The sequence below is a fragment of the Aulonocara stuartgranti genome (assembly GCF_965226115.1).
Source record: "Aulonocara stuartgranti genome assembly, chromosome: 23".
Taxonomy (NCBI): Eukaryota; Metazoa; Chordata; class Actinopteri; order Cichliformes; family Cichlidae; genus Aulonocara; species Aulonocara stuartgranti.
The window spans coordinates 6,214,156-6,225,364 of NC_138958.1; the positions used below are offsets into that span (position 1 = coordinate 6,214,156).

The window sequence follows — 11,209 nt, forward strand, 5'->3', positions numbered from 1 at the left end:
AGTTATTTGGTGACCTTTTCTTGACTTCTTCATTACAAAATCACATGAACAGTTTTGGTAAAGTCATAGGGCATTTGAAATCGGCCTACGGAAAATATTTATAATGTGAGCTCGGTGTAATTTCAAAACTATATAAGGGAGTTCAGAAGGTTAAACTGGAGACAGAAATTACTTTCATTTGGATTCCTACATTCAGTTTCTACCAATATTAAGACCAAACATCTCCTTTTATCAGTAAATGTGAGCTTCTAGAAAAGCAATGCAAAGTAGGATTTGTATGAAACTAGAGAATGTTAAGAGTCACCTGTTCCATGAGGCCTCAAAAGGTTAGAGTCAAGAAAAACACTTCTGAGGGGAAAAAAGGACATGACTAATGCGGGCTATGATTAAAAAATAGATCGATTTTCTGATTGGGATTTTTGTCCACCTGCATGATATATCCTGTTTATGCACAGTAGATTTACTGTATGTCAAAGTCGGCTAATTTCCCCTGTCTTTTCCCTCAGGTTCAGCATATCCAATGACCTGAAATTTGATGCAGAGAGAGATCTCAAAGACATAGATGCACCGACTATTCCTGTGCATGCTTTAAACAAGGTGAGTTCAGGTGGAATTTGTGGGTCAAACTGAGAAAATTAGAACAGTTGTTATGTGTGCATGAGCGCAATCGGTGAAGTAGAGCGAAGCACTATTGTGACTTTTTTAATATTTGTTCTGTTCTAACAGATAAAGTACGGTGACACAGCTACCTCAGAAGGAGTCTTGTTTGCAACTTACTCTGCACTGATTGGAGAAAGCCAAGCAGGAGGGCAGCTTCGGACGAGGATCAAACAGATCCTGGATTGGTGCAAACCAGAATTTGATGGAGTTGTATCCTTTAATTTTAATGCCATATTCTTTGTCAATCTAACATAAGCTGTCCTTCGATATGTTGTTCCACATGATTTTCTGACTTAATTTTAACAACCACACATTCAGCAGTGGTTTTTGGTATTTTTTGTCCTTGACTTTGCATCAATATAGATTATTTTTGATGAATGCCACAAAGCCAAGAATGCCACATCTACAAAGATGGGCAAAGCAGTTCTTGACCTGCAAAGCAAGCTGCCGCATGCCAGGGTGGTGTATGCCAGTGCCACAGGTAAGCTAACACACAAATAAACATTCTCGGGCAGGAGAAAAAATACAATAGTAGACTTTAAATCATCGATTTCTGTCATGTCTGTTCCAGGTGCCTCTGAGCCAAAGAACATGATTTATATGAGCCGACTAGGAATTTGGGGTGAGGGCACACCCTTCCGAACCTTTGATGACTTCCTGCATTCCATTGAGAAGAGGTTTGTGGGATGAATTTCACTCTGAAGTTTTTATGTTTTTCAATCATGTGGATCTGTATCTTCAAATTACTGGAACATTCCTTACAGTCAGATTGTGGGAACGGCTGTTGACCAATGATTAAGTTATGTTGAATTATTTATTTGTGTACAGAGGTGTCGGGGCCATGGAGATTGTGGCCATGGACATGAAAGTGAGTGGGATGTACATTGCCAGACAGCTGAGCTTCTCTGGGGTGTCTTTCCGCATTGAAGAGATCGGGCTGGACGGTGACTTCAAAGAGGTCTATAATAAAGCTGCCAAACTGGTGAGGAAATTCAGTGACAGCGTCTGCTGTATTTATATGTTCTTATCTTATTTGAGAAAACTGACAAAAATTGAAACTGAGAATTCGCGTCTGGAATCTGTTTCTAGTGGGCCGAGGCGTTGAAAACGTTCATGCAGGCAGCTGATGAGCTGGGCATGGTCAGCAGGAAGTCTCTTTGGGGGCAGTTCTGGTCGTCTCACCAGCGATTCTTTAAATATCTCTGTATCGCTGCCAAGGTCCGCTCCTTGGTGGAGCTGGCCCAGAAAGAGCTGGAGGCCGGAAAGGTGAGCATAGCACACTGTTGAACTTTGAGTGCATAGATTGTATATGTAAGAGTGCTAATTTGAAACATAGTTTAGTCAGTTGTGTGGGGGGTTTCAGTTCTCTGTGAACAAGCTGGTTTGATTTTGCTTTAGTTGTTCAGGAATTCCACATGGATTTTTGTAATATTTTCCATCGTGATTAGCAGAAGTGAGTCCTAGTAGAAGTTTACTTTAGGTAACACGGCTGGGTCATTGATGTGCGTTTGTGTGTTCTCCACTGCAGTGCATCGTTATTGGACTCCAGTCTACTGGAGAATCGCGCACCAGAGAAGTCTTGGATGAAAATGACGGGCATCTGGACAGATTTGTTTCTGCAGCCGAGTAAGAGAGTATTTCGTCTGTTCGCTTCTGTGTTTCTGTGGTGATGGCTACATATGAAAAAAAAAGACTGCCTGTATCTGAGTTGCAGCTCTTTTAAAACTGAATGCCGAGCCATAGGTGATAACTTTGACACTATTTGAAAGAGTGATTTTCTGCTTGCTGAAAACTATAGTCACAGGTGTCTTCTGTTTCGTTTTCTTGATACACCAAGCTGTCAAATAACAAGAAAGTTTCAAGAAGGACTTTGTCATGACTACATATAGTCATACAGGTCATGTGACATTCTTCACCAGTCAAAGCAGACAACCTTTTATTAGCTGCTAATTGACCAATGACTCATTTGTGAAAAAGAAGAAAAGGAAGTTATAAGGACTTGAACTTGGTTGACCTTAGGTCTGTCACAGCAGACATGCCTTAAAGTCTGAGTGTATTAGTTCACGTTTTCATCTGCCTATCAATACCTGGCACTCATAATTAGGTCAGATCAGGAATACTTGTAATGTCTAATTGCCGCAACAGCCCTAATGTGTTGTGGTTGCTTTGCTGTCAGTTTTAAAGTCTGTTATTCTGCTCTTCTTTGCTCCAGGGGAGTATTCCAGTCTCTTGTAACAAAGCATTTCCCTTCAGAGAAGCAAAGCAGGGAAAAAGCTCCAAGTAACAAGAGAAAACGTAAGTGAATATGAAGATTTAATACAACACTGTAGGATGTTCACCCCTAAATGCTGTCTTTTACAATTATTTCATGTACCAAGTGTTCAGTGGACATTTCTATAGTTTGTGTAGCAGTAAAATTGCTCATGTTGTGATTTATAAGTGTATTTGGTGTATTTAGCCTAGCAGCTGGTACTATTTATTCTCAGTTAAAGACATATTTTTTAATCCTATGTCTATTATTGGCCTCTTTTGTGTCGCTTTTGCTAACTCCAATCTCATGCGGTTTAACTAACAATCAGGGAAACCCAGAGGTCGCCAGCCCAAAGTACCCAAGCACAGTATAGAGAACAGCGTTGTGATCAACATCACCGATGACAGCAGTAGTGACTCCGATGGCATAGACACAGACTCCAACTCTTCACCAGACTCCCTGCTAGATAATGACGATGTCATCTTTGTGAACCAGACTAGCTACCAGACAGGTAGGCACCATTTCTTTTTTTTGTCCTTCAGCTTGTGTTGTCAGTAACAGTGATACACTGGAAGGTGCTTGTCATTCAAACAGATGCACATCTACTTGATAGCTGCCACTGTAGCCTCACATACCCTGCTATTTTTTATAACTCAACCAGCAAGGGATATATTGTTAATATCTTCCTCTGATTTGTATTTACAGCCAGAATAGAGGAAATGAAGCAGGACCTCCTCAACAAAATAGCAGAACTGGGAAAAGAACTACCTCTCAACACATTGGATGAGCTCATTGACAAGTTTGGTGGACCAGATAAAGTCTCTGAGGTATGACCCTCAACTACAAGCTAACCAGCAGCATCACCTGTCACCTTGACATGTGCAGCTGATGTATATTAACCCCTTTTCTCTCCAGATGACTGGTCGTAAGGGTCGTGTGGTGCGGCGGCCTGACGGCACCGTGCGTTATGAGTCACGAGCTGAGCAAGGGCTTACGATTGACCACATTAATCTCAAGGAGAAAGATCGCTTCATGAGTGGAGAGAAGGTTAGATATTTTACAGTACAAAAAAATGAATCACTGTTTTCATGACTCGAAGGGCTTCAGATCAGATTTCACCAAACAGTGAAATGCTTTAAAAACATTGTTCAATAAGACCTTTCTCCACCAATAAACAAAAACCTGTTTCCTGTAGTTGGTGGCCATCATCTCAGAAGCAGCGAGCTCTGGGATTTCCCTTCAGGCAGACAAGAGAGTGAAAAACCAGAGACGCAGGGTTCACATGACCCTGGAGCTGCCTTGGAGCGCAGACAGGGCTATTCAGCAGTTCGGTAAGTCAGGAAATGTAATCTAACAAAGAGGCTTTAAAAGTTAAAGAGGAGTACATGATTAGAAATAAAAGAAAAGGGCATTTTTTGTGTTATTAACTTACATAAGGATGTCGGGAACCTTTTTTAGACTGAATTTTTGACCTGTCAATATAGTCTGTCTGGTTAAGTTTGTGTCAGACTTCACATAATGGCTTGAATAAAGTTTTTCATCAGTGGTTAACTTTGTCAATGACATAAGTCTTTTTTTTTTCTGTTGATGAGTGATGTAACCAGTTAAAAGGCTATAAGGCACACTGGACTTATTTTCCTCTTCATCGTAGTTACATCAGCTTTCTATTCCTTACTTCCTTTTAAATTTACCCCTGTGACAAGCAGCAGCATTGAGGTGAAAGGTTGAAAGAGCTTTAGAAGAAAGAGAAGAAATGTGAAGAAGTGTTTTATGTGTTATTTTCATATTGCGATATTCAAATTGAGACAAATGTCTCGCTGAAGGTTTGTTGGTAGATAGAAGCTGTGGTTTCTTTCAGTTACTCTACTTGTGTGGGCTGAACATTTGACCTTTAAAGGTGTTACAGCTGCGAATCTATTTGTAATTAACACCACAAACCCGATCAGTATTTGATTTTTTTATATACGTAAATGCCAAAGCAGAGCACTAAACTAAATAAGGTCATCAATTTTCTGCTTAAACCACCTCAGTGATTCTTCAGGCGGACTAAGTTTCTCATACCGAGAAGCTTAGTCTGACACTTACATATACACACACATACTGTACAAACACAGACATGCTTATTTACTCATAAGAGGTTCTATGGAAGTTGAAGGGACTTCCTTAGAACAATCTTGTGTAAAGAGTTTTTGTTTTCATTTTTAGGTGGGAGGATCTGAGTGTCAAGATCAGATTTCAGTCATATGACTGGAGATCTTATCATCTCACCAATAATGTCCTCTTCATACTTTTCAGTTTCTAATTTATTGTTTCTAATCGCACCTCACTAGTGTACTGTACTAACATATAACTTGTGTGTGTGTTATTTTATTTACATTTATGGGTGTTTCATAGTTAGTTGAGATTGGCACAGCCTGTAACATAAAAATGAGCTGTTGTAAACCAAACGTCATCACAAAAATGTACAATACCTGATTTCTCCTACACATAGCAACATATCTTGCTTGTTTTATTTATCTGTATAAAGGTTTTACAGGATGTTCATTAGCAGTACAACGCTTATCTGTAAAGTTAAAGATTTGAGATTGAAGGATTTAACAGTCAGACAGTAGTCTTAATATCTTTAAATGTTTTGCATGTACAAAAAATGTCTTATTGCTATTTTATTCTCATCGTTCCAGGTCGGACTCATCGGTCCAATCAGGTGACAGCCCCTGAGTACATCTTTCTCATCTCAGAGTTGGCTGGGGAGAGACGTTTTGCCTCCATTGTGGCTAAGAGACTAGAGAGTCTGGTAAATATGAACAGTCTTTCAGTTGTGTGTGGGTTGGTGTTGCATTTGCTGTTGTTATTTTGCACAATTATCTTGAAGTGTCTCTCAGGGGGAAATAGCTGTTTATATGTTGTTGTCTTATGGAGTGTGAGAAGAACTGTTTCAGTGTAAACAGAGACGATCTGAGTTATGTGTTTATCGATCGGAGTGCTCCGGGCTGTTCGTGACTCCGCCGTTCATTTCTTAAACCTGCCCTCACCCTCTGTCCTTCCTGTTGTGTGGGATACTCCCTAGTCTTAAAGCGCTCCATAGTCTTCTTTATTGTTGGTTCCCTTGATGTTATATCAACTTTTCTCCACAAACCTCAAGAGATTCTGGGTCTTTCCCTTCTCCAGCTCAGTAACGGAAAACTGAACAAGCAGAAAAAGCAAAAAGAGGTTGTCTGGATAATTTATAAGTGTAGCTATTTTCCGTAATTATCGATGCATTTCTGCACTAGCAGCCATTTATTTCCATAGTGACACAGCATGACAGTTCTTTTGGGAAAAGGGCAGAGAGGGTGTAGGGGATGGTGGTTACAGGAAGTCATTCCTGCATTTGCCAGCTATGTGTGGTAAATCTGTATCAAGAATATGGCACGTGGTCTGCCTGCCTGCCTGCCTGCTTGAACTTGATACAGCTCCAGTGCACACATTTCAGTCGAACTGAACAGCTGAACACCTTTGCAACAGTCTGACTCCAGATCAGCAGTCAAATCATATTTGGCTAAAACATTCATTTGTTTTGGTATCTTAAGGTTTTTGCCTGTGTGAGCAGAGCTAGCAGCTGGCTTTAAGACTGATCCACTGTTGACTTTGTCTAAATTTTCTGTTAACTTTGTTGCCTACTTCCATCACACGTTGGACTCGCTGCACACTCGGTCTCTTTGCAAAATGTTGTTTGAAGATTAACTGAACCACAATATCATGTCAGCACGTTGCACATAGAAAACGTTTGTTTTCACACCTGAACCTCGTGGGTTTCCTTTGACACGTTTGGGCCAAGAGCGGGCTCTGCATCCTCATGCATTTACACTAGTGTGTGTGTGCGTGTGTCCTTATTTCAGTGTTTTTGGGGTTTGTTTGGGTTTTTTTCCTCCGTGTTATATGCTCCACACCCATCACTGGTGCATTGTAGAATCACCTTTTAACTATATATTAACTGAATTGATGGATATGTCAGATAAGCAACAACTGGGTATTTTTATAGTTGTTGTTTTTGGGGGTTTTTTCAAATTTTTCAAGTTACTACAGCAGCTGAGCTTTGAAATCAGACATTTCTGGCTTAAAACACTACAAATCCAGAGTAAATTGAAATTGCAAGGCATTATTTTCCAATATTATTTCTGCACAGTAGAATTGCACTAAACAGTGAAGACAGATTTCATAACTTCCTCTGACAGTTTCACACCAGCAGCACCGACTCTGGTTCTGTTAGCGTGACTGCTGATGATGTAAATGTAATATTTTAGTAATAGTAATAATAGTATATTGATTTGATAGTAATACTGTTTGTAATCCACTGTGCAGGGTGCATTAACCCATGGAGACAGAAGAGCCACAGAAACCAGAGACCTGAGCAGATACAACTTTGAGAACAAGGTATGCAAACCTAAGAAGCTTTTAAAATTGTACCCAACCTTTGTATCTAAAATGTTTTGTGCTCTTAATTTGAGGTGTATGGAGTTTGTCTTGCTTTTAGCATTTTATAGCATATTTTATGTAAACACTTAATCTGCAGTGCTTAAAAAGCCTTATGAGATCATCTGTCTTTACTAATGTCACCTTACTTCTTTTTTGCAGTACGGTACCAAGGCTCTGGATAAAATTACCAAAGCAATTGTTGGCTTCATAGATAACAAGGTGCCCCCTCCCAAAGGCTACCCAGGGGGTGATTCCATGTTCTTCAGAGGTATGTTCATATTTTGGTTCAGTGTAAGCAGAGAATATCATCAGCAAATGAAAGTTTAGTGCAGCTGTAGAAAAACGGTTCTGTTTTTTGTTTTTCACTTCCAGACATGAAAGCTGGAATGGTTGATGTTGGGATTTTATGTAAGGAGCCCCGCATTGGAAACAACAATGAGAAAGGTAGAGTATACGGACAGATTTCTTTCTCTGTATTTGGTATTTGAGATGAATAAACAAAATTTGAAGTCAATTGCTTGTTTGTTTTTCTCAGACTGCAGCATTACAAAGTTCCTAAATCGCATCCTGGGTCTGGAGGTCCACAAACAGAACCATCTCTTCCAATACTTCACTGACAACTTTGACTATCTCATAGAGAAGGATAAAAAGGAGGGCAAATATGACATGGGAATCCTAGGTATGGAGATCAAGTGTAATTCTAAAATAGAAGGATGTCAATGAATTCATTCAGCAGCTGCAAATGTTCATCACTTTCTTCTACTCTGTTGCTGACAGACCTTGCCCCAGGTAACGATGAGATTTATGAGGAGACACAGGAAACTTTCTTGACGGCTGGAAATCCTCAGGATGGCCAGGTTGTTCTGTATAAGGTAGGCTTGCATAACTTGATTTCAGGTCTACAAGTATACATTTCTTTGGAGTAGAGCATATGCAATGTTAAATGTGTCGATGACAGTGAAGTTGCATACAGCAGGATTAGAAAAGTATTTACTTCCTGCAGATAACCACAGCAGTACAGTGGCTTATTTGTGAACGGCCAGGCAGAAGTGTTGTTTGATATGGCATTATCAGTAACATATTCAAAACAGTGATGTGCCTGCAGCATCTGCAAAGTAACAGCAAACTATATAAAACATGTAAACTATGACTACACAGGAGAAGGCCTAGCTATGTAATATATATTAGGCCTATGTTAGGTAGTGTTGCCCACAATGGCAATGCTATGCTATGCTACTTATCTTTTTGATGCTCTTGCAATTTAATGATAATTTATTGTATGTATTAATATCAAAGTTAGAGCACCAGACCTTACAATTTTTCAAATAATATTATTAAATTGCAAACACAGAGTACATTATAAATATCACTGAGAGTCAGTTCATTTAGATTTTTTGACAATACTTGAACGGGTACAATTAAATAAGTTCCTCATAACGTGCAGTCCCCCAGGTAACTCAAGCAACTACCTCTGTAGTTAAGAGCTTGGATTGATGTCATAGTGCCAGCGGTAAGACTGTGATCACGCAGGTTTGGCCCTGGAGCTATGGAGCCTATGTAGATACTAGCAGGTGGCACAGGATAATTACTGGTATCCTCTGCTTTTAGCTTTTGGCTGCAGGCTAACCTACAGTTGATGTTTCAAAGTTGGCAGCCACTCAGGACTCCTGCACAAGAAAACCAGTTTACCCAGTATAAAGGGCGTATTTCATACATACATTAAAGTGGTTGTATTCATGTATTTATAGATATTAATAGTTTCTGAAGTCATACCAGCAGTGTGTAGGTGTGGGGCAGTTTGACTCCCTCTCTTTCACAGCACATGCTTTAGACTCTGATCTTTTTCCTCCTACAGATCAGTGTGGACAGGGGCATGCCCTGGGATGAGGCCTACAAGAAATCACTGAACCTCAGCGGCCATGATGAGGGATTCTACCTGTCTATGAAGGTGAGTTCACGTTATGATAAACAGTTTAACTAACTTTGTCTCTTTGACAGTGCAAAAAAAAAAACAACACTCTCTGTGGCCTCTGTTCACAGCTTCGAGGTAACTATCCATGTGTGCTGCTAGCTGAGCAAGGAAGAGGGAAGAACTTTGTGGTCTATAAGCCCAACATCGGCAAGCAGACTCACCCTGAGAGTCTGGAAAAACTGCACCAAAAGTACAGAAAGGTAAGAGTTTCACAGTCTATTAGTTCTGTCTTTGTATTGGTTTTGTGTTACATTTGAGTCTTTTGATTTTTTCCCCCCTCAATTTGGCATTAAAATGCATCTTTTTTCATTTCTGAAAATGGGGAACATTGGGAAAACACAAAGTCGGACATTTTCTGGACCAAGTGTTCCTCTGTCATTGCTCCGGGTGTATATTTATATATATTCGGTCTCTGCTGCCACCTTGTGGACATTTAGGTGTGCTGACCAGATAAGGCTTAATGCTCTCCAAAGACAAAGTGTGGCAACATTTTACAGACTTAAAACCTTTAATGTTATATATTAATAGTAAATTTAAAGAGTGAGCTCTTATTTTCTTTACAGTTCTGTTGTTTATTAAGGCTATAGCTGTTTCCCTTCCCTGCTTTAAAACTGCTAATCATTGACCTTTCACCATAAGCCCATTGAAAATAACTTGTTTTTCCCCTTTGACACAATTATTGTTTTAAATGAGAAAAGGGTGTAGTTTGTGCTTTGGTTTGAACTTGAAAATCTCACTTCTGCATTGGTAAAAATATGTAATGAGTGACTACTTGGCTGACTTTTAGGCTTTTGCATTTCTTCCTTTTTTTTAGGTGACCCCTGAGGAAGCCAGGGACTGCTGGGAGAACCAGTTCACCTTCTCCTTCAAGAAATGCAGTCACGCTAACTGGTAAGCAGGAATCCACAATGTCCCTTAGGATTAATGAATCCTATCAGGCTGGTAATTATTAGGATTCAGTCAATGGTTTTTAAATCAAATGCCATTCCCAAGAGCTAGCCACGAAGAAATTACCTCCAAATCTCACATCTTGTACCTTAGCTTGCCATACAGTCACACTAAAAGAGTGATTTATGATGTGTTTTCACCATTTCTTCTTTGCTCTCTCTGCAGGAATGGGAAGTGTAAGAAAATTGAGGAAGGCCAGGAGTGTCTGCAGGGCATGCGCCTCCGTCAGTATCACATGCTGTGTGGAGCTCTGTTACGAGTGTGGAAGCGCGTCTCTGATGTGGTGTCTGACATCACCAACAGCAGCATCCTGCAGATTGTCCGCCTTAAAACAAAGCAGCATAACAAACAAGTCGGTTAGTATCTCTGACTGCCTGAAGTGAAGTGCAGTTTGAGGACAGCTTCTTCACTGTTCTTTTAATCCCTAAACATCTAGCTCAGAATTTAAAATGTGAATTTTATTGACCCCGATGTTGTTTTGATGGTAAGATGTGGTGCTGCTGTCCAAGTGCTGACACATCATTATCTAAAATTGAGGAAATGAAAAAGTTCCATATTTTCCTTATTCGTTTCCGCCGAGCTCCTGTGCGCATTACGTTAACGCTGACCCACACAGGACGTGTCGCAATTCACCTCAAGATCCATGAAAACACACTCGTGATTATTGTCTCTCTACACCGCACATATATCTTTAGTTTCTAAGTTGTTCCTGTCTGATTTTTCTTATTTGGCCATTCATTTGAAGAAAATGAATAGCATGACGTTATAATCAGCTGCCTGTGTCATGTCACATATGGACTTGGACTGCAGTCTGCTCTGCAACCGTGGCAAGCTCAGCCTACTAGCAGATGCAGTAGTTCTCTCTCTGCTGCAGCCTTTCTGCTTAGTAGTGTGGAAGCAATGAATGCACATTAAAGTACACA

General features: G+C 40.1%; 1 protein-coding gene across 7 annotated transcripts in view; it reads left to right on the forward strand.

Annotated features, from left to right (window-relative positions):
- sbno2b (strawberry notch homolog 2b) overlaps positions 1 to 11,209 on the forward strand; it is a 66,843-nt gene that overhangs the window by 50,290 nt on the left and 5,344 nt on the right. For all 7 annotated transcript variants that reach the window (XM_082523070.1, XM_082523073.1, XM_082523074.1 and 4 more), the window contains 22 exons: positions 507 to 597; positions 727 to 870; positions 1,024 to 1,141; positions 1,232 to 1,337; positions 1,489 to 1,642; positions 1,750 to 1,926; positions 2,189 to 2,286; positions 2,873 to 2,955; positions 3,240 to 3,422; positions 3,617 to 3,738; positions 3,827 to 3,958; positions 4,107 to 4,242; positions 5,593 to 5,705; positions 7,253 to 7,324; positions 7,526 to 7,634; positions 7,739 to 7,810; positions 7,902 to 8,045; positions 8,144 to 8,238; positions 9,222 to 9,314; positions 9,407 to 9,538; positions 10,153 to 10,229; positions 10,452 to 10,642. In XM_082523070.1, the coding sequence (XP_082379196.1) occupies positions 507 to 597; positions 727 to 870; positions 1,024 to 1,141; positions 1,232 to 1,337; positions 1,489 to 1,642; positions 1,750 to 1,926; positions 2,189 to 2,286; positions 2,873 to 2,955; positions 3,240 to 3,422; positions 3,617 to 3,738; positions 3,827 to 3,958; positions 4,107 to 4,242; positions 5,593 to 5,705; positions 7,253 to 7,324; positions 7,526 to 7,634; positions 7,739 to 7,810; positions 7,902 to 8,045; positions 8,144 to 8,238; positions 9,222 to 9,314; positions 9,407 to 9,538; positions 10,153 to 10,229; positions 10,452 to 10,642 (2,642 nt within the window). The remainder of the gene's footprint in view (positions 1 to 506; positions 598 to 726; positions 871 to 1,023; positions 1,142 to 1,231; positions 1,338 to 1,488; positions 1,643 to 1,749; positions 1,927 to 2,188; positions 2,287 to 2,872; positions 2,956 to 3,239; positions 3,423 to 3,616; positions 3,739 to 3,826; positions 3,959 to 4,106; positions 4,243 to 5,592; positions 5,706 to 7,252; positions 7,325 to 7,525; positions 7,635 to 7,738; positions 7,811 to 7,901; positions 8,046 to 8,143; positions 8,239 to 9,221; positions 9,315 to 9,406; positions 9,539 to 10,152; positions 10,230 to 10,451; positions 10,643 to 11,209) is intronic.